Below are 23,718 nucleotides of genomic sequence, written 5' to 3' on the forward strand. Positions count from 1 at the left end.
ATAGCAAGACAAGAATTTGGCTTCTATAAAGTGTTATGTCCAGCCTTTGAAATCAACTTTCCACAGCTTTCAAACATTGATAAAATATTTGTTTGCTTTGGTGCATTGTTTTCTTTTCAAAAAATAATAATTATCCACACGTCTGGTCACATTTTAGGTACAAAATGTTAAAATAAAGTGCATAAGTGTGCCAGTGTCATGCCAGCAATGACCCCAAAATGAGAAATAATTTCATGACATAACTTTACTAGCAATGATTCTGATGCAAAAATAAAGCCCAAGCATATTTTAGATCTTAAAGTTGGCAAAAGAATCTGTTGGCATTAAAAGCTTTTTGTTGTTGTATCATAATCTGATATGCTGCAAAAGAATGATAAAAATTTTTGTCTCCAAAGCATGAGTGCGTGCAGTTGAATCTATTATTGAAACCCTTGATTTTAAAAAAAAATTTAAATGCATATTCAGAGCTGATCACAATTTAATTCATCCAATTGTCCTGGAAAAAAGGTTTCAAAAATGTACATGTCCCAAAATTTCACTCACTTCAGTCTGATGAGATGTATGCACTTTAATTCACATAAAGAACTTAGGAAATACATGTAAAACTTAAAAGTCTGGCTATTTCAAAACAAAGCTAGATTTTAAAGGTCTATGCACATGCCTTGTATCTGGACTAAGTCAGTAGTAGGAAACTGTGTCTGGGTTGATATGTACATATATACCACTGTCACGGAACTGTACAAATTCTTTTATTTACTAATATTTTAGGTTTCATTTTTTGTGTACAATGATACCTGAGGGTGATTTATGTATATTGTGTTGTATTTCGAAACAGTGAGTTCGGTTCATCCTATGCCACACATGTGAAGTGCTCTCGATGGGAAGAACCGAATGCCTTCAGTGCACAGACGATATCTGTGTATAAATACCTCACCATAAAACTCTTTACATTATGGATAGTCTTGTCAGTCAGAGGTCTAATATAAGGACTTGCATATCTTCAGCTGTAGAGGTATGTAAGTTTATTAATTTCTTGTATACAAGATATAACTATCGTACTACCACATTTATTTTTGTATGTTTGCTATGTAGCTGTGGTTTACACATTATATTTCTATTCTTGTTTGTGACTTAGCAAGGGATTTATATTAGCAATATAAAGCTACATTTTTAAGAAATGTTTAGTACAGTAGGATTCTCATCAAGCAGGGTTAGGTTTACTTCTGAACCTGTTGTTTTGTAATTATTGTGCAGATAATGTAATCTGTATAACTCACCGTGCATAATGTCATTACGTTTTACCTTATATGCTTGTGTCATGTATAGTACATGGTACTGGATATATTTTCAGCTGTCCAGAGTGTCTGGGGTGTCCAGTGTGTCTGGAGTGTCCAAAGTGTCTGGGGTGTCTGGAGTGTCCAGAATGTCTGGTGTGTCCAGAGTGGCTAGAGTGACCTGAGCATTCAAAGTTATCTGAGTGATCGGGGTCGACGTGATGCAAGCTGTAAAGCCAACCACAGGAATTAACAGTAGCAGCTGTGACACTGAACTGTAGCAGCCATGGAGTTGAAATAAAGTGCGCTGATGACGGAGTTTATCTCCTTACATAAAATCTTTTAGCTGTTGGCTATTTTTGGGGTTCGTAAAACCCATTGTATCTTTCAGGACTGTAAAGGCAATTTGTATATCTGTACCTTTTTGTTTGCATAATTTCACTATCCGAGTGAATTCATTTTACTACATGAGTAAAATTCTACATTGTTTACTAGCTGAATAAACTATATCCATCTTTTCATTGTGAAATCACTGTGAACCATTCACCCTGGTCTTTGTATTTTGTTAAGTAATTTATTTGTATTTTTCATTATTAAGTCTGTCAGTTCTTATGTTAATTAATCCAATATTTGGACCATATACACGCACATCTTCATAATTAATTGCCCATTCAAGTCATTCATTATTAAATATTGTATTTATATTATCGTCAAAAGTGTTATGTTGTGAATCCGGAAATCCCACCCAGTTATCTTGTTACAGCCACCTGGACCAGAACTAAGTCAGAAGTAGGTAACTGTGTCTGGGTTGATATGTACATATATGCCACCTGGATCAGCACCAAGTCAGCAGTAGGTAACTGTGTTTGGGTTGGTATGTACATATATGCCACCTGGACCAGCACCAAGTCAGCAGTAGGTAACTGTGTCTGGGTTGGTATGTACATATATGCCACCTGGATCAGCACCAAGTCAGCAGTAGGTAACTGTGTTTGGGTTGATATGTACATATATGCCACCTGGACCAGTGCTAAGGCAGTGGTAGCTTTGTCTGGGTTAACATTTATATATCTGCCACCTTGACCAGCACTAAGGCAGTTGATGATAGTTGTATCTGTGTTGAAGACCTGAAACTTCAAACCAGTTCTTCTTTCCACTATATTTCTATATCAGAAAGTGGTGTCCTTTAACAGGCTAGGTGGTGGCTATGTTAAAGACAAGTCTATTCATTTCATCTTCATTTATATCATTTACTTCTACTCATTAATCATAATCATTTATTTGTATCCTCCTAGTGATTTTAGAAGCAAAAAATAGCTAGGACATAAATATTTCACAAAATTTAGTCATCTCATACATCAATTTATAATTTCAAACCCAATTTTCACCAGGAGGACCCTAACATTGCTACCTTGTTTGCATTTCAAACCAAACAGAGGTATTGATGTAAACAAACTGACTACTCACTGCTCAGCAAATACTGTGTCATCTACATCCAATATTTGCAATGTAGAGTTTTAATATTTCTAAAAGATTTCTAAGCAAAATAAAAAGTATTTAACTCTTACATAAATATGCTCAAAAGGGATGTAACTCGCAAAGTTATGTAAATTAATGGAATTATTAAGAGCTTATTGAAGACAGTGAATTTATCTGTTGTCTGAAGAAGAAAAAACATATCAACTCAAATATGGCAATCATGTTAGTAAAGAAACTCCCATTTGGTTTGAAACATGAACAAGATAACAGTGTTAGAGATCCCCTGGCAACAATTAGATTAGAAATTATAAAGTGATGAATGAGTTTTTTGCATTTTTTATATCCTTGATGATTTTAGTTTTTAAAATTGGTAGAAGGGTACAAACTGCTTGAATAGAAGATGAATACATTAGTTTTAAAATAATGTTTTCTGTAAGAGTGTCAGGAATTCTAATTTAGGGCTTTCTTTGACAAATGCTGACTAATGTCATGTATGTACTGTGCTGCAACAGGCCTTGTGCAGTCCAGCACTGCAATGAGAGTTAAAAGGTTCAACACTAAATATGTCTGTTCAATTGACAAATACATATTCGGTAAATTTTCAACCTGTGTCAGTTTAGGATATTGTTTGTAGTAACGACACACATCTTTCTTTCTGAGTCACTGAATTCAAGTCATAGGTAAATATCAGCCCAATTTGACTGAAAATGTTTCTGTCTCTTAGTTTTATCATTATTTCTGGTTGCCTTGAGTTTAGTGAAATAATTACCAATGACTTGATGGCTGCCTTATATAAGTTTTATCACTCCACTTTCATGTGAAACTTCCTTATTATCTTCCAAGTGAAAATAATGTAGAAAATTTATGTTATCCACTTCCTCAAATAATTAGTACTTCTAAAGTAATCTTAGTGTACATTTTGTCATTTAACTATAAACAAAGACAGGTCCTTCCTTTGCACGTTTTTTCATTTCAAACATTATATTAAATGTAGACAGTTGATCCTTTGCACGATCAATTACAGGTTATAGACTCTTTACTGTAATTTAATCAGTTTACAAAGGAAACTGTCCCTCTTGTCAGATTAGTGCCTTTCATTACTTAAATTGCATTGGCTCACTTGACTCATTTAAATTGCATTGACTCACTTGACTTGTTTAAATTGCACTGACTCACTTAACTGAACTGACTAAAATCTATAGGTTATCCTCTCATTTATATCTGGATTGAGTAAACACAATATAACAAGGCAATTTAAAACAGCAGTAACTATTCAAACCAGATTTGTTTTGTCAGAAGTCTTTTGATCAGCCAATAATTCAGTCACTTAGCCAAGTATACTGTCAAGTGGTAAAATGAACAAATGCACATGCAACAGTTATTAATGATCACTTACAATAGGTGTGATATTTCACAAGATGGGAATGAATAGACTCTGAGGCAGATTCAAGCTTTCAGCATACAGGAAGGAAGGCACAAAAGGCCAGATAAAGGTTGATAAAGTGATTAAATGCATCATGAAAAATGCGCACTTCCCTGGATTAAAATATAATGAAAGAACCTGTCATGACCAAGCAACTTGGAAAATTTTAATTTCCCAAAATCAAATTTGAATTGTCCAGGATGTTGGACTATGGATTTTATCAGCTGAGATATTATTCATATGGCATACAATCTTATTTCTAAAAGCAACAAATTCTTTAAATAATTATTCTTTTTGAATGCCACTTTTCTCCATTTTATTTCAGATTTTCAGTCACATGTTGAATGGCCAAATCTTCTATAAATCACTTCCTGAACACAAAAACTCATGAAATCTTGTTTCAAGACTATTTACAGAAAATTTCCCTACTTTTCTGAACTTAAAAAATGATTTAACAAATAGTGAAATCACAAGGACAATTATGAAACTTAGCTTTTCATCAAAATATACAACATGTTTGTGAGCAGAAAGAAATAGTGTCTGATGGATTACCTTTGTTGCAGCCCTATGGACGATTGTGTGTCTGACTGATAAAGTCTTGATATCTCTAGAGTAGCCTCCTCCTATCACTGTGGCGATAGGACAGCCATTGGATACCACTGTATCTATCACATAATAATCTCTGTCAAATAAGCCTGAAATAAATATATTCAATTACAGGCAAATCAAACAATGAAAAGGAATAGTCGATACACTACAGCAGTAAAAACTGCTATGAGCAACATCTGCTATGAACGACCTGTCATTTCCAACCAAAACTGTCAAGCACGGATTGATTTTATTATATAAACGCTCTGAAATTTTTTTAGTTATGCTTATAGTGTTTTATTTTTTCTGTCATAAACCAGATAAAAGTATAATATGTAGATTATTTCCTAGTCTGGTTCCCTGCTTCATATGCTCCCTGCAATGTTATCCACTCTTCATATACAGGAAAGCAGCACAGGAAGCATAAAAAGCAGGGAACCAGACTAATATTCCCGCACTTGGCCTGCTTCCCGGCCTTATACTGTAGGACCAAACAACCCTATCAATGGCCATATCACAAGAACAGACAGACACCACTGACCTATTTGTAATCAATTGTAACAACGACTATTTTGATAATGAAAAAACATTAAAGGAATATTTAAAAGAAAGGATTGTTGCTACTGGTGAAAAGATACTACAGTACGTAAACCAGGCTAATGGACATGTCATAAATTGCCATTGTAGTGCCAAAGTTGACGCATATTGTTTGTCTTTTGAGTTAATCCATATTGCCAGGGGTGAATAAGGTTATTGTCTATTAAACCAGCAAGAGGAAATCGTTTGCGAGATTTGATTGATAGTGTTCAAGACTTGTGATGTTTGTTGTATCCCCCCCCCCATGTGAAGTGATTACACCCCAATCACAAAGCTGTCATCTATTCAAGTTGGAGTGACCGGGTTACACACTTTGCTTATAGAGTTAATCCCTGTATGTCATCTATGAATGAAGCCGTTGACTTTTTTCTCTGAGTAAATGGTTCTGTTTCTGGATGATATAATTGTTTCCTTTTATTAATTGTTAGATAAGCAATGCACATGTATTGATTTTTCATATTTTCCAACAGTCCAGTCAAAACCATCTTTGTGTTCAATATTACAACTGAGCACTAATAATTTTAACACCTAGAACCTTAACAGCTATGGATGAACCTCCAATTAAAAAGAGACAAATCTTAAAGCTGGATAACATAACTAATGTAACTGAAAGGAGTGAAAAAGAGCAGACCACTCGCAATAAAGCAGTTTAAATGTTGGTAAAACAAATTTAGGTTGTTATAAAGGAAAAAGAGTAATTCAGAAACGATTTCATCTGCTAAAATATGTGATTTTCAAATCATGTTTAATAATAGAAGTATATCTGTATTGCCATATAATTTTGGTTTTATATGAATGCACACAATATTTTAGCAAGAACTATTAATAAAGAATAGAATACATGTACAGTGATTGTGGTTATTTTTCTTGAAATTATTCTGAAATTGGACCTTGGAAACGTCTTTTTGTACAAACCTGCTATGAGAGACCACCTGTCTTGAGAGACTGCTTTTTGTTGGCAGGATTGGTGGTCTCTCATAACAGGTTTTACTGTAGTGAAACCAATTTACAGTAAGATATTATCTTGGGATTAAAGTATCACACACACACACACACACCATAAACAACACCATGCACCAGGCATCCTTCCAAATTTTATTCAAACTTGCTTGACAAATTATGTCCCAACTCTAATTTCAATATCTTTTTATATATAACCACTCAATTTGCAACAGATGTGCATCTTGAAATGAAGATGCATAAAACACCCCAATAATGTTTGTTTTTTCCAAAGTCTAATATTATTACATTATCCACTAATGCAGCTTAAGCTGCCAAGTGGGAGTAAGTACCCAAAAACAAATTCAACAGCCACTTGATCAGAACAAGTGACTTCAGAAAATATGAGAATCTAGCAACAACTTTAGGAAATATATGCAAAGGAAAAACTTAAAACCAAAATCTTATAAACTGTTGTAGTCCTAGTTGCATCCACCATCAGAAAAGTGACTTCTCTGTCATGGTTCCCACAAAAGTGGGCAAAACCTGAAATAGCAAAGTGATTTCTCGATATGCTCACATTCAGGTGATAATCACAATAATTACAAACTTTCTTGGCAATCCATTGAACTCCACAGGTCTAGTTATGCTAACATGATTGTGTCATACACTGCATTAAGCTGCAAGGCAAAAAGGGGCAAGAACTCAAACAAAAATTGTGGGAGCAATGTGATTTGTCAACATGTATCAACATGTATGCCTTCAGACAATGACCATAAAATAGCAATTCATCCAACATTGCAGAATCAAGTTGCACTAATCAGATTGGGAACTGGACGACAGGACCAATGGACATGAGGATTACTGCCTTTGTAGAGGTTGGGATATAAAAGATGTTTATGTCACACCCTAGAGAGCTAAAGTCTTTCAAACCATCTGATATAACATAAGTTAAATGCCTGTGCATCAGGACATATTTGTGTTTTTGTTCAGATTATTACTTTCTGAATTATCTCTCCATGTTTGAAAATTGTCTTTTACACACATTAACTGTTCTAAAGGTCTTTATAAAACTCAGTATGCTACTGTATCATGAAAATCATCATGTAAATGTGGCATGACAATCATCATGTAAATGTGGCTTGACAATCATCATGTAAATGTGGCATGACAATCATCATGTAAATGTGGCATGACAATCATCATGTAAATTTGGCATGACAATCATCATGTAAATGTGGCATGACAATCATCATGTAAATGTAGCTTGACAATCATCATGTAAATGTGGCATGACAATCATCATGTAAATGTGGCATGACAATCATGTAAATGTGGCTTGACAATCATCATGTAAATGTGGCATGACAATCATCATGTAAATGTGGCATGACAATCATGTAAATGTGGCATAACAATCATCATGTAAAAGTGGCTTGACAATCATCATGTAAATGTGGCTTGACAATCATCATGTAAATGTGGCATGAAAATCATCATGTAAATGTGGCATGACAATCATCATGTAAATGTTGCATGAAAATCATCATGTAAATGTGGCATGACAATCATCACGTAAATGTGGCATGACAATCATATAAATGTGGCAAGACAATCATCATGTAAATGTGGCATGACAATCATCATGTAAATGTGGCATGAAAATCATCATGTAAATGTGGCTTGACAATCATCATGTAAATGTTGCATGAAAATCATCATGTAAATGTGGCATGACCATCATCATGTAAATGTGGCTTGACAATCATCATGTAAATGTTGCATGACAATCATCATGTAAATGTGGCATGATAATCCTCATGTAAATGTGGCATGACAATCATGTAAATGTGGCATGACAATCATCATGTAAATGTGGCATGACAATCATCATGTAAATGTGGCATGAAAATCATCATGTAAATGTGGCATGACAATCATCATGTAAATGTTGCATGAAAATCATCATGTAAATGTGGCTTGACCATCATCATGTAAATGTGGCATGATAATCCTCATGTAAATGTGGCATGACAATCATGTAAATGTGGCATGACAATCATCATGTAAATGTGGCATGACAATCATCATGTAAATGTGGCTTGACAATCATCATGTAAATGTGGCATGACAATCATGATGTAAATGTGGCATGAAAATCATCATGTAAATGTGGCATGACAATCATCATGTAAATGTGGCTTGACAATCATCATGTAAATGTGGCATGAAAATCATCATGTAAATGTGGCATAACCATCATCATGTAAATGTTGCATGAAAATCATCATGTAAATGTGGCATGACCATCATCATGTAAATGTGGCATGATAATCCTCATGTAAATGTGGCATGACAATCATGTAAATGTGGCATGATAATCCTCATGTAAATGTGGCATGACAATCATAAATGTGGCAAGACAATCATCATGTAAATGTGGCTTGACAATCATCATGTAAATGTGGCATGAAAATCATCATGTAAATGTGGCATGAAAATCATCATGTAAATGTGGCATGACAATCATGTAAATGTGGCATGACAATCATCACGTAAATGTGGCATGACAATCATATAAATGTGGCAAGACAATCATCATGTAAATGTGGCATGACAATCATCATGTAAATGTGGCATGAAAATCATCATGTAAATGTGGCTTGACAATCATCATGTAAATGTTGCATGAAAATCATCATGTAAATGTGGCATGACCATCATCATGTAAATGTGGCTTGACAATCATCATGTAAATGTTGCATGACAATCATCATGTAAATGTGGCATGATAATCCTCATGTAAATGTGGCATGACAATCATGTAAATGTGGCATGACAATCATCATGTAAATGTGGCATGACAATCATCATGTAAATGTGGCATGAAAATCATCATGTAAATGTGGCATGACAATCATCATGTAAATGTTGCATGAAAATCATCATGTAAATGTGGCATGACCATCATCATGTAAATGTGGCATGATAATCCTCATGTAAATGTGGCATGACAATCATGTAAATGTGGCATGACAATCATCATGTAAATGTGGCATGACAATCATCATGTAAATGTGGCTTGACAATCATCATGTAAATGTGGCATGACAATCATGATGTAAATGTGGCATGAAAATCATCATGTAAATGTGGCATGACAATCATCATGTAAATGTGGCTTGACAATCATCATGTAAATGTGGCATGAAAATCATCATGTAAATGTGGCATAACCATCATCATGTAAATGTTGCATGAAAATCATCATGTAAATGTGGCATGACCATCATCATGTAAATGTGGCATGATAATCCTCATGTAAATGTGGCATGACAATCATGTAAATGTGGCATGATAATCCTCATGTAAATGTGGCATGACAATCATAAATGTGGCAAGACAATCATCATGTAAATGTGGCATGACAATCATGATGTAAATGTGGCATGAAAATCATCATGTAAATGTGGCTTGACAATCATCATGTAAATGTTGCATGAAAATCATCATGTAAATGTGGCATGACAATCATCATGTAAATGTGGCATGACAATCATCATGTAAATGAGACATGACAATCATCATGTAAATGTGGCATGACAATTATCATGTAAATGAGGCATGACAATCATCATGTAAATGACAATCATCATGTAAATGTGGCATGAAAATCATCATGTAAATGACAATCATCATGTAAATGTGGCTTATAAAATAATAGGTTCTTATCAACACTTTAGGAATTATCACCATTTTTCTTTAAATGGTGGTCAACCATGTTCCCACTCTTGACAGTGCACATTTTTGAGCTATCTGAAATATCTTCATGAAACTTGGAATGAAATTTTATTAAAACAAATGTTTATGTCACATAAAAAATTGTATTAATTTATGTTCCATATAAGAAACTGTATTACAACAAGAGTTTATGTATATGATGTATTCATAGGCAATATATACCAAACAAGTTTTGTATGTTTCCTATTTCATTTAATAACTAGAGTTTTCCAAAATTTACCATTAGGAAACTTAAGTATCTTGTATTTGGTACATGAAATAAACTTATTGATTTCAGGCTCAAAAGGTCAAAGTGTCAATCTCACATGGACTGAAAGAAGGAAAATAAGATCCACACAATTCCTTGACTTGTATACCACATATCTGCACCAAAGTTTCCAAACATTTTGATGTAAAAAGATCAAAGGTGAAGATCAAAGATTGAAAGCAGAAATTTCCCCCAGAAAACTACTTTATAGGTCAAAGTTCAAAACTACTTTATAGGTCAAAGTTCAAAACTACTTTATAGGTCAACGTTCAAAACTACTTTATAGGTCAAAGTTCAATGTCACAGAGACTGCAAGTAAAAAATGGTAGTAATTTGTTTTGTTTCTCAGAGATTCTTTCACCCAAATCAGAGGACAGAGGGACAGAGTGTCCCATGACTAATATGATCAAACCAACCTTCAACAACTGCATTTTTAAGAAACCTTACACCTAGTTATTGCAGAAACAATCCTCGATTAAGCAACTACCAATCTTAGGTCACCAGATTTCACTTCCAAAAAGTGGATGCCTAAAAGAGGTTTTACTATATTTAGAGCAACATATCTGCAACATACAATATTGATCCATTAAATGTATAAATCTATCTAACATCATAGTTTTCATCCTAAAAATATTTCTACAGAATCAGTTTTCTCTCTAAATTTTTAAATTATTCATGCTCAAGATTATGGGGAATTTACCATACCTTTATCTGTTAAACTAAGTCTCCCAAGTTCATCATCAACATGTGGGTCAACTCCTGCATCATAAAGGACAAGGTCAGGGTGAAATTCATTTAAAATCTTGGGCAGGTGGGCGTGGAGATGATCTAGGTACTCTCTGTCCTGAAAAGCATGAAGAAAATGGATGATATTTAAGCAAAAAACAGTTTTTCTATGCAAACTAGGAACTCAGAGTCAAGGGTGGGGGGAACTATCACTTGATGTTCACATTTATTAACAATGTAACATTACTTTTTGTTTCACTGTGCAAGGTCATGCAGCAAAACACAAAGTCTTTTCTGCAAATCTCACATGTCTTCCATGTGCATGAAACTTAATAAGCACAATGAATTATATTTAGCACTATCTCGCTGTACAAAATTTATGGAAGCCATTTACTAAACTCATTTTTTAATTTTTTTTATATCTAATGAAAACTTTCTTTAAGATTCTCTACATCTTCATGCCTTTGTTCATGCTTGTTTGTCAAACTTAACTTTGAAATGTGCGCTAGAATTGTGATTATGTGACAAAACATAATACACCACTCCCTCGATAACTCGCGCACACAGGGGTCCAGAAACATCGACCGCACTATAAGTGAGGCGCGAGTTATTGAGGGACCTATAAAATAAGCCCAAAACCAATAAAGTGATTGACGACATAACGGAGAAATAACGGGTGGGGGGGTAGGCACATTATACTGTTGAATACTCACTTTATAATCGTTCTGAGATTAGCTGTTAATAAATATTTCTTCATAACGGTGTACTTTATTATTTCCTCATAGGACAACATTAATTTCAGGATAAATTACAGTATATTGAGGCGATCATTGAAAACATTATTCCACGTGGTTTCCATTTGCTTAACATGTGTACCACTTCACACATTGTGTACTATGTCACTAATTTTTATGTTGAATTGGATACCTTCTAGTTTTATTGTTTGATCCAAATTAGATGTTTTTTTATATACAAAAGATCGACTCTTTTCGAGAAACAGTGTCGATCGAACGATAGATAGCTTTGAATGCGATAGAAGTAAAATGGAAAACAAAAAAACAAAAACAAGGTTAATCAGTACTAACATATTTAATTGGTCTACAAATTTAAAACAACGTAAATTAGAACAAGTTAATACTTAGTCAACATTTTGGGTCTCCAGCCACCTTATGGCAGTATCAAAATATTTGATTGCTTCCTATGCAGAGGGGTGGGGGGTGCAACATCTGCGTCTGCATCACTTTCAACACTTGTGTTACTCCAGTTAGAATTGTCTTCTGCTGCAAATTTGTTCGCTATAGAAATAATTATAGTTTCATCTGACATGTATTCGGCTGTGGGGCAATCAATGTCAGCACAAATCCACTCCTCCATATCATCAAGAGAAACGCCCATCTCAGGACCATGAGTCTGTATGAATTTCTCCCAAACAGCCTCGGCATTAATGACATCAGTTTCACTGAAACATTTGAAGTCATTATCATCGTCGTTGTCTCTGTTACTGTTTTGCTTTACGTCAAAGGCAGCTCCAAGACCCTTAATCCAGCACCCGAGGTCTCTTGATTTTTTTTTTTATGCAACAAACACTTCCCCAAGTTGTTGATCAAAACAAAGCCGACATGTACATGTGATTAAGTTCTCACAGAAGTACTCACGGGTTTCGATGTGACGGTCGATTGACTCTTTTCATGTTTTCAATGAACAGAATATGTTGTAATTATAATGTTTACACTGAAACGGAATTAAAGGATTAGAACGTGACTTTCACACAGGCAGACGTTTAACTGGTGTTTATTTCATTCTCTGTTGCCACCTGTTAGCATTTACCAGAAGTTTTCATTGATCGCTATTTCACCAGACTGTTTATTTACAGTATACTGACAACTATTTATCATAAAAACTTACATAATATATGATATCTTTAAACAGAGGTCTCGCTAGGATTTTAAAACTGGGTCTTTCTGCCTCTGAATTCAATCACTAAATATCAGTACATTTTCTCACTCGGCCGCTAGTCAAAGCCTCTGAACTAGCCACCTAGCTGTTGCATCATGTTCTTTTTTTTTTTTAATGTACTCTTATAAAATGGCAACAGTACATCAAAGAGTCTTTCAGTCACTCAATTCTGTCAATGTAAATATCAGCACAGTTAACTATCAACACATTTTCCCACAAAGCATGTGGCTGAAACAGGACCGGCAAATCTTTGAATTTTCCCGCGCACCTATTACATGCGTAACAGTGTTTTTCTGCGTCCCAGATCAAAAATTGGCGTCTAAATATGCGTAATTAAGCGTTTTCGAGATCTCTGAAATTAATTCTTCTTTAGAACTTGCAAATTTCAAAATATGGATTATATTTTTACGGGCATTAATCACCATTTTCGATGATAAAACGAGCAATGCATCAAGGTTTAATTTATCAATTCTTATTGTAATTTTTTCATGTTCAGCATATTTTAAAGATATTTTAAATACATTTTCTCTGGAAAAAATTGGGAGCCAAGACAGACACCGCGTTATAAGCGGGGTCGCGAGTTATCCAGGCGCGAGTTATCGAGGGAGCGGTGTATATAGACAACCACATAAATGAGTGGCAACAAAGTGTTACAGGTAATTTTGTCCTGTACAGTGAAACCTACCTAAGTTGTCAGCTACATACAAGGGATACATGTTCCTTAATGACAATATTCACTGGTCTTTCTGTAATTTTTCATATCATTTTATCTCTATATATAGGACACATGGTCTTCAAGGAAAATGTTTATGTGTCCTTTTTGTTACTTTTTATATCTTCAATATAACCTATCATGCACACCTTAAAGACAATGTTCTTGATTCCCTACCATTAAATTTCACATAATTCTATACTTCTATATAAAGGAAGCATGCTTATAAACAACACATGTGTTGGTCCCTAACTTAAGTGTAGTTTACAGACAGGTTTGTTATTTTAGACTTTAAAGAACAATTATAACACTTCTCTTCACTACAGATCTATCAACAGCATTTCATACAGTAACAGGAGCAATATCCCTATCCTGAGAAATCATCCAAGAAAAACTTCCATTTCTTCCATGCGATGACTTTATTTTATTCAAATTTATAATAAACATAGCAAGAGTTCCTAAAACAGATCACAGAAGGAGTCTTCTTGACATCCTTTTCCACTGAAAAGTTACCACACCACAGTGGCCATATCAGATGTTAGTTAAGCACCATTTTTATTTAGAACCAACTAAACATTATAAGAAGACCTTCAGTGAAAACCCCATGTTGATATGCCCATCCATTCAGAAGGCATAGCAAAAAAAAACCAAGATTTTCAAAATGGCCGCTGTGAAGGTCATACAGGATTTCTAAGCAGAGTATATTAATTTAGGACCAACTAGACATCAAAAGAAGTCTTCTAGTATAAATCCTAAGTCAGGAGGAGTAGCAATAACAAGATTTTCAAGATGGCTGCTTTGGAAGCCAAACTCAATACCAGACTGACAAGGTTTACATTTATGGCCAACCAAACATCATCATAAAAAGTAATTTGTTGTAAAACCCATGTAGATATGACCATCCATTCACAAGGAGTAACAATAATAAGATTTTCAAGATGGCTACAGTACATACTGGATATCCAAGCAGAACCATTTTCATTTAGGACCAAATCTCATGCCAATATGACCTTTCATTCATTCAGAAGAAGTGATAACTAGATTTTTAATATTGGACATCGTTTTCAATTCAGTTTCTTTTCACTTTTGTGGGATATAATGACTATTTGTGGTAGTCAACATATTTTGTTGGGAAAGAACTTGGGAAGACCCTGGTTAAAACCACTGATCAATGGGAAGACCCTGATTAAAACCACTGATCAATGGGAAGACCCTGGTTAAAACCACTGATCAATGGGAAGACCCTGATTAAAACCACTGATCAATGGGAAGACCCTGATTAAAACCAGTGATCAATGGGAAGCTACTGGTAAGCTTTCTCACATAGCCATGTTGGTGGAACTGAGACTCAAAGACGAGCATCTTAAACCACTCAAACACTGGAGGCCCCTTTCCATCTAGAATGAACTAGCCATCATAAGAACTCGTTAAGTTAAAACCAAATTTCAATATGACTTTCGATTCAAAAAGAGTAACAATAATTTCAATATGACTGCCATGATGGTCATATTAGACATGAGATCAGATCAGAAGCATTTCATTTTCATTTAAACTCAGTTAGACATCATAGGAAATGTTCCCGTGAAAACCAATGTCAAAATGACCTCCCATTCAGAAGAATTAAATACTAACAAGATTTTTCAAGATGGCCACTGTGGTAACCATACTGGATGTATAAGCAGCACCATTTTCTCTTTGGACAACATGGCTTAGTGGCTTAGGAAGAGTGATGATAACAAATTTATGTTAATGGACAAACAATGTATATCTATTGTCAGGAAGTAGACCATCTCATAAGCTCTCCGGGCCTGTAACTACAAGACTTAAAACATTAATGTAATTTAGTCTCATTACAGAAGTGTTGTATTTTAGTGTGTAATTTCCAAAATTCTCTTTTTAAACTGCAGATATTTTCCTGTGACATCTGACCTTTCTACAATGCATGAAAAGTGGTAATTCTGGTGCTAACCTATAAAATGGCATTAATTATTAAAAACACATTTATGCACCAAACTGCAAATAGCAACAAACCAGTAGACCAAACAAAAGACCTTGATCTACCAGAGCAATACAGCACTATGCCATAAAAGATCTGGGTCTGTATATGGAGATCTCTGTTCATGAGGAAATACTGAGTGCAACAATGACTAAGATATTTATTTTCTTTCTAAGCCTTTTTTTTTATAACTATGTTTATTCATTTCTTATTACTAATCATAGCTTTATGATGAAATGTGCTGTACATGTCAATCATATTTCTGCAATGACTGCATATGCTGTACATGCCCAGTTTGATAATGACTACATGTACCATACATGTAAATCATAGCCCTAAGATGTCTACATTGTGTTGTAAATGTCAATCATTACTCTATAATGACTACATGTACCATACATGTAAATCATAGCCCTAAGATGACTGCATTGTGTTGTAAATGTCAATCATTACTCTATAATGACTACATGTACCATACATGTAAATCATAGCCCTAAGATGACTACATTATGTTGTAAATGTCAATCATTACTCTATAATGACTACATGTATCATACATGTAAATCATAGCTCTGTGATCACTACATATACTGAAAAAGTCAATCATTGCTCTCAGATGACTACATGTACTGTACATGTCAATCTGATGGACAAAAAAAATTCCTTTGTATGTGCTTTAAAAGTAACTGTTTTCCATCATATATAATTTAGACTGAGTATGCAATGTGGACAAACTGTGTTGTTTGAAATGTAATTGTTTGGGTTGGTTCCATGCCATTTTCCAACACAAAATTTCCTATACATGGTGAAGAGTATATTTTGTGGAGGAAGAACCTTAGAAAACACTGGAAAAAACCACCAAGCCATGGAGAGCTACTGGCTAAATCGAGACTCGAACCCATGCAGACAGAGACGATATGTTAGTGATCTGTAAAGGTGAGTGCCTCTGACCACTTGGCCACCTGGGCTCCATTTGAAATAAAAGTGCAGTCTGTCTTCAACAGCAATCTATCAGATGTGTCAAAAATACTGTCCTAGTATAGGCCCATTTCCACACTTGTTAAATAAAGGTGGCCCTGAAAGTGTGTATGTAATCTGCAACCAAATCTGTAACTTTAACAGATCAAAATGGAGCAAAACATGGCAGATTAATACGTTTATCTAATAGTCTTTTTCTGCACTCAACCACCAAAAGAAAAGCTTCAATTTATTATGGAAACATTTCATTAAATTTGTCCTCAAGTCAACATCTATTCTTTTGTTGATGGAGAATAAAATTACCGAGGTTGTGTACAAAACTATCCGATTTGCCTTAATTTATATGATATTTCTGTGATTTGCCTTAATTTATATGATATTTCTGTGATTTGCCTTAATTTATATGATATTTCTGTGAACTCATATTCAACTATCATTACTTGCATTCTGTCTTCCAGGGGAATATCAAGGTCACTTTTCTGCTTCCTTGTTGGAAAATTCTTTTCACAGTGCATTGAGAAAGTGAAAACTCTTTGGTCATTCCTGAAGATATATGCTGTGCCATCTCCCTGCATTGAAAAATAAAACTAAAGTTATAATTCAATCAGATGATAGTGATATTTTGAGACATTGCATACTCTTGAGTACTTGAACAAACATGATCTTATATCAATTTACAAATTTTTCTTTTAATAACAAACTTTGATTATTCAAATTGTATTGAAGCATACCACTACTGACAGCATTTAAAAAAGGTATAAAAAGAAAATTACTTACACCATAGTTTGGGTTTATTATTAAGGTTTCCAATGTTGAAGCATTGCTTCCACCGTGTTTTTTTTTAAATCAATACATTTTGAAGAATTAATGAGGATGTATATGTTTTAGCTGATCACAAAAAATATACAATAACATGTATTGTATCCTAATCTCTGATTCATTTTCATTTTCAGAATTAGTGAATGAATTAAAAAATTACTTTTGATCTGTCACACACAATTTTTTCTTAACAATGAAAGAGACATTCAATAGCTGTATCCTGTATATACTTGCTTATAAGTCAAGTCAAACTATAAACAACATAAACCCTGATTAGCTGTTGTATAATGTGCCAGCAGATCAAGGTCTGCCATTGTATAATGTGACAGCATATCTGGGTCTGCCATTGCATAATGTGACAGCATATCTGGGTCTGTCATTGCATAATGTGACAGCATATCTGGGTCTGCCATTGCATAATGTGACAGCATATCTGGGTCTGCCATTGCATAATGTGACAGCATATCTGGGTCTGCCATTGCATAATGTGACAGCATATCTGGGTCTGTCCAGTTTGCAGTTATAAGTGATTATTCATGGTATATGTCTCCATAATTTTACAAAAAACATGTTTTTAATGTTTAAAATACATATACAGTTTAATTGCTTTTCTTACTTTTAATGACAATATCAACTATATCATGCCAAGGAAATGGAAGCTAATTATCTTTTCCAATGACACACCAAGGCACTGACCTGGAATGGACCAGGCAGGTATGAAACCCACAGTCCTTGGATTAAAAGTGTGATACTCTACCAAATGAATTATCACAGCTCACACATTTTAACATAGATGTATGTCACTGTATATATGTCACTATATATGTATGTCACTGTATACATGGACCATAAATCATATTTTAACATAGATGTATGTCACTGTATATATGTATGTCACTGTATATATGTATGTCACTGTATACATGGACCATAAATAAGTCATATTTTAACACAGATGTATGTCACTGTATATATGGACCATAAATAAGTCACATTTTAACACAGATGTATGTCACTGTATATATGGACAATAAATAAGTCATATTTTAACATAGATGTATGTCACTGTATATATTTATGTCACTGTATACATGGACCATAAATAAGTCACATTTTAACACAGATGTATGTCACTGTATATATGGACAATAAATAAGTCATATTTTAACATAGATGTATGTCACTGTATATATTTATGTCACTGTATACATGGACCATAAATAAGTCACATTTTAACACAGATGTATGTCACTGTATATATGGACAATAAAAAAGTCATATTTTAACACAGATGTATGTCACTGTATATATGGGTCATAAAGAAATCACATTTTGACATAGATGTATGTCACTGTATATATGTATGTCACTGTATACAGTGGGACTCTGCTATAACGCACTCCGTTATAATGCAAATTCGTATATAACGCGGTCGTGGCGTGGCTTCCAAAATTTTATATACATGTATTTGTCTTGTTCAAAAAAAAAAATTCTTAAAAAGTACGAAAAAAAACATAAAAAGTTGCTTATCATTTTGGGATAGAGATCACGTATGAATAAAAAATGCAAGATGATCGTAGCTTGGCTCCTGAAATTTTATATGTATTTTTCTCGTACACGAAAAAGTACTTTTTCTTTCTTCTTAAAAGTAAGAAGAAAAAACCGCATAAAAAGTTTATTCTGGCATCGCGTAGGTCTTCGCCAATGTCTCAAACTTGGATTGTTTTTCCTTATTGGCTGCAAAACATACCATGTGGCTTTATTCATTTGTTGGCGACATTGTTGGCTGTTTAAACATTTATATACAACCATTGGTTTGGAGTGCAGAAATTCAGAGGCCCCATGAAAGGAAGCCGCAAACTGGATATAAAATGCACTGAAATTTATCTATTGTTTTATAAACAAATTCTTTGTCTATACTGACAAACCATCTAAACAGTGCATTGTTATATCATAATCCGCTTATCCTGACATCTAGCACGAGTTCTGTATGTTGTGAAATATCCGCTTTTTTGTTGTTGACATTTCTGGTAATGGAGATTAACAGGACGAGGCATTCTCTCGTAATCTGTCTTTCATCGGATTTTCGGCCGCTCGCTAGTAATTAATATATTTACAAAGAAGCATTTGTGTGTGGATGGTAAGTAAAATTCCCCTTCTTTTCTCTCAGAATTAAATCCTTCAGAACGCTCACGTTTTCTGTAATAATCCGTGTCGTCAGAACACTTGTGTCTCTATCTTCTGTTGACCCTTTCTTAATTTTCAGACGCATGCATAGAAGGCAGCATCACGCTGCTACCACAAATGTTTAAAAAAAAATTAAAAATTCTTATTGGTTTATTCAGTAGGCATGGAGGGACAGTAACTAGAATAGTCTAAACGAAGGCCAATTCTTTTAAAAATGTATCCAGATAAAACAGTTTGCTAAACATTTCAAGGGAAACAGATTACTTTTGAAGCACCATCTGTTATGAAAACGTACTCAGCAAATGGAGAAAAAAAACCACCTCACTCATACAATACAATTATTTGATGTTGCCGCCACAATATTGTTGTTGTTGTTGTTGTTGTGGGGTTTAACGCCATTTTTCAGCACACGATAGGCTATACATGGCGGCCAGCATTAATGGTGGAGGAATAACCCGGGAAAACCCCGGAAAGAACCACCGACCGCCGCCACAATAAGAAATGGGCATTCGTTTGGTTCTCCAAAGCTGTTCTTTAGCAGCGACTTCAAAAGCGCATGCAGCCTTCATCAAAGAAAGCCAACTACAATCTTTCAATAACAGCAAAGAAGTTTTCTTCAAAGGAAGTCAGTACCAAACTTAAATAAAAGTGATGGAATCTGATGGATTTTTGCATTTTCCAACATGACTGGAACACTTTAACTGTGCTGTGAAAGTTTCCTTTTCGTAGGGAAAAAGTTTATGCCAACGGCGGCTTAAAACGCAAACTAACTTTTACCGACTTCGAACGTACTTCAAAGTAAATGTGCTTCGTCATTCATTACGTGATTGTGCTATGTTTTTACACTGAATTCAGACCAATATGACCTGTTACAAAATTAATGAATATTTTAAAGATGTGTATGCATATTTTCGATGGAATCACTTGTATTGTGGATTCAATGTATATGATGAGGTTCGCAGGTGAGTACACTGCGTTGATACTCTGATCATGCTATACATTAGACATTTATATATAAACAGTATTCACGTATATGTACCAATTCAAGGTTGTCTAAATAAAGTATGATGTCTTCTCTCTTTTCACTACAGGTGTATTTCTCATTTAATATGCATTAATTCAAGATAGCAACTGTGCCGACGAAGCACGTATTTTACTGCCCGCATGTATTACCCCCCCACCAATTTTTTTATTTTTTTTTAAGGGGGGGGTACATTTTCTTCAGCTAACTGAGTTGTTTGCATATAACACGGTTCGGTTCATAACACAGTCGAATTCTATGGCTCCCAACTACCGTGTTATAACGCGGTCCCACTGTATCATAAATAAGTCACATTTTGACACAGATGTATGTCACTGTATATATGGAGCATAAATAAGTCACATTTTGACACAGATGTGTGTCACTGTATATATGGAGCATAAATAAGTCACATTTTGACACAGATGTATGTCACTATATATATGTATGTCATGGTATATATGTATGTCACTGTATATATGGACCATAAATAAGTCATATTTTAACAGAGATGTATGTCACTGTATATATGTATGTCACTGTATATATGGACCATAAATAAGTCATACTTTAACACAGATGTATGTCACTGTATACATTGACCATAAATAAGTCATATTTTAACATAGATGTATGTCACTGTATATATGGACCATAAATAAGTCATATTTTAACACAGATGTATGTCACTGTATACATGGAACATAAATAAGTCATATTTTAACACAGATGTATGTCACTGTATATATGGACCATAAATAAGTCATATTTTAACATAGATGTATGTCACTGTATATGTGGACCATAAATAAGTCATATTTTAACACAGATGTATGTCACTGTATACATTGACCATAAATAAGTCATATTTTAACATAGATGTATGTCACTGTATATATGGACCATAAATAAGTCATATTTTAACATAGATGTATGTCACTGTATATATTTATGTCACTGTATACATGTATGTCACTGTATACATGGACCATAAATAAGTCATATTTTAACATAGATGTATGTCACTGTATATATGTATGTCACTGTATACATGTATGTCACTGTATACATGGACCATAAATAAGTCATATTTTAACACAGATGTATGTCACTGTATACATGGAACATAAATAAGTCATATTTTAACACAGATGTATGTCACTGTATATATGGACAATAAATAAGTCATATTTTAACACAGATGTATGTCACTGTATACATGGAACATAAATAAGTCATATTTTAACACAGATGTATGTCACTGTATATATGGACCATAAATAAGTCATATTTTAACATAGATGTATGTCACTGTATATGTGGACCATAAATAAGTCATATTTTGACACAGATGTATGTCACTGTATATATGGACCATAAATAAGTCATATTTTAACACAGATGTATGTCACTGTATATATGGACCATAAATAAGTCATATTTTAACATAGATGTATGTCACTGTATATATGGACCATAAATAAGTCATATTTTAACATAGATGTATGTCACTGTATACATGGACCATAAATAAGTCATATTTTAACACAGATGTATGTCACTGTATATATGGACCATAAATAAGTCATATTTTAACACAGATGTATGTCACTGTATATATGTATGTCACTGTATATATGTATGTCACTGTATACATGGACCATAAATAAGTCATATTTTAACATAGATGTATGTCACTGTACATATGTATGTCACTGTATACATGGACCATAAATAAGTCATATTTTAACATAGATGTATGTCACTGTATATGTATGTCACTGTATATATGAATGTCACTGTATACATGGACCATAAATAAGTCATATTTTAACATAGATGTATGTCACTGTATATATGTATGTCACTGTATATATGGACCATAAATAAGTCATATTTTAACATAGATGTATGTCACTATATATATGTATGTCACTGTATATATGGACCATAAATAAGTCATATTTTAACATAGATGTATGTCACTGTACATATGTATGTCACTGTATATATGGACCATAAATAAGTCATATTTTAACACAGATGTATGTCACTGTATATATGGACCATAAATAAGTCATATTTTAACATAGATGTATGTCACTGTACATATGTATGTCACTGTATATATGGACCATAAATAAGTCATATTTTAACATAGATGTATGTCACTGTATATATGGACCATAAATAAGTCATATTTTAACATTGTATAATTAACTGTAGACAATTATTTTTTTAAGTGACTTAAATTGAGGTATGTGAGAAAAGCTTGCAAGTAGCTTCTCGTGGGTCAGTGGTTCTTCCTGGGGCTTTCCCGGGTTCTTCTTCCACCATAATACTAGCCGCCATGCATAGCCTATCGTGTGCTGAAAAATGGCGTTAAACCCCACAACAACAAGAACAACTTAAATTGAAGATTCAGGTCTTGCTTTAATTTCATGATGATGACTGTCATACAATATCCTACAGAATTAGATTCTTTTTTAAACTTTCTCCCTGGAAGACTGGTGAGTCATCAAAATACCTGATAGGGAAATAATATCCCAATAAAGCTTTACATGGTACAATGCCAAAAGAACCTGGAATTAAAGCAGATCATTGGTGAAATCTTTAAAAGCTTTATATTTTGCATTCTATATAAGGAGAAAAATACAAATTTATTTCTCTAAAATATAAAGTCAAACAAAATGAAAGATTTTTTTTTAAATTCCTAAATGTACTATCAATTTCACAGTAATCTGGAAACAATCCAAAAGTATTCCAAAGGATGGTTCTAATGTGCTTATGCGCTAGCACTACTGAAAAAACATAATGTCCAAAAAATTTAACTTCAAGGTAATCTAATGAAATTAAATAAATATCCAAGTTCTTGAATAATTTCACAACAATCCAGTATTTCTGTTATAATAAATGGTTTCTGCTCCACAATTTCAATGAAAAATAAATGACCTTGGAAATCAACTGAATTTTTA

At 33.9% G+C, this 23,718-nt stretch overlaps 1 protein-coding gene across 1 annotated transcript in view; it reads right to left on the reverse strand.

Annotated features, from left to right (window-relative positions):
• Positions 1-2,023: 2,023 nt before the first annotated feature.
• Positions 2,024-23,718, reverse strand: part of LOC149797792 (uncharacterized) — a 29,809-nt gene continuing 8,114 nt past the window's right edge. The window contains exons 5-8 of the mRNA XM_089960805.1: positions 17,157-17,285; positions 11,054-11,192; positions 4,687-4,871; positions 2,024-2,401 (exon numbers count right to left, since the gene is read on the reverse strand). Of these exons, the coding sequence (XP_089816931.1) occupies positions 2,024-2,401; positions 4,687-4,871; positions 11,054-11,192; positions 17,157-17,285 (831 nt within the window). The remainder of the gene's footprint in view (positions 2,402-4,686; positions 4,872-11,053; positions 11,193-17,156; positions 17,286-23,718) is intronic.

The sequence above is a fragment of the Sinohyriopsis cumingii genome, chromosome 6 (genome assembly GCF_028554795.1).
Source record: "Sinohyriopsis cumingii isolate HCF-2022 chromosome 6, ASM2855479v2, whole genome shotgun sequence".
In the NCBI taxonomy this organism is placed as follows: Eukaryota; Metazoa; Mollusca; class Bivalvia; order Unionida; family Unionidae; genus Sinohyriopsis; species Sinohyriopsis cumingii.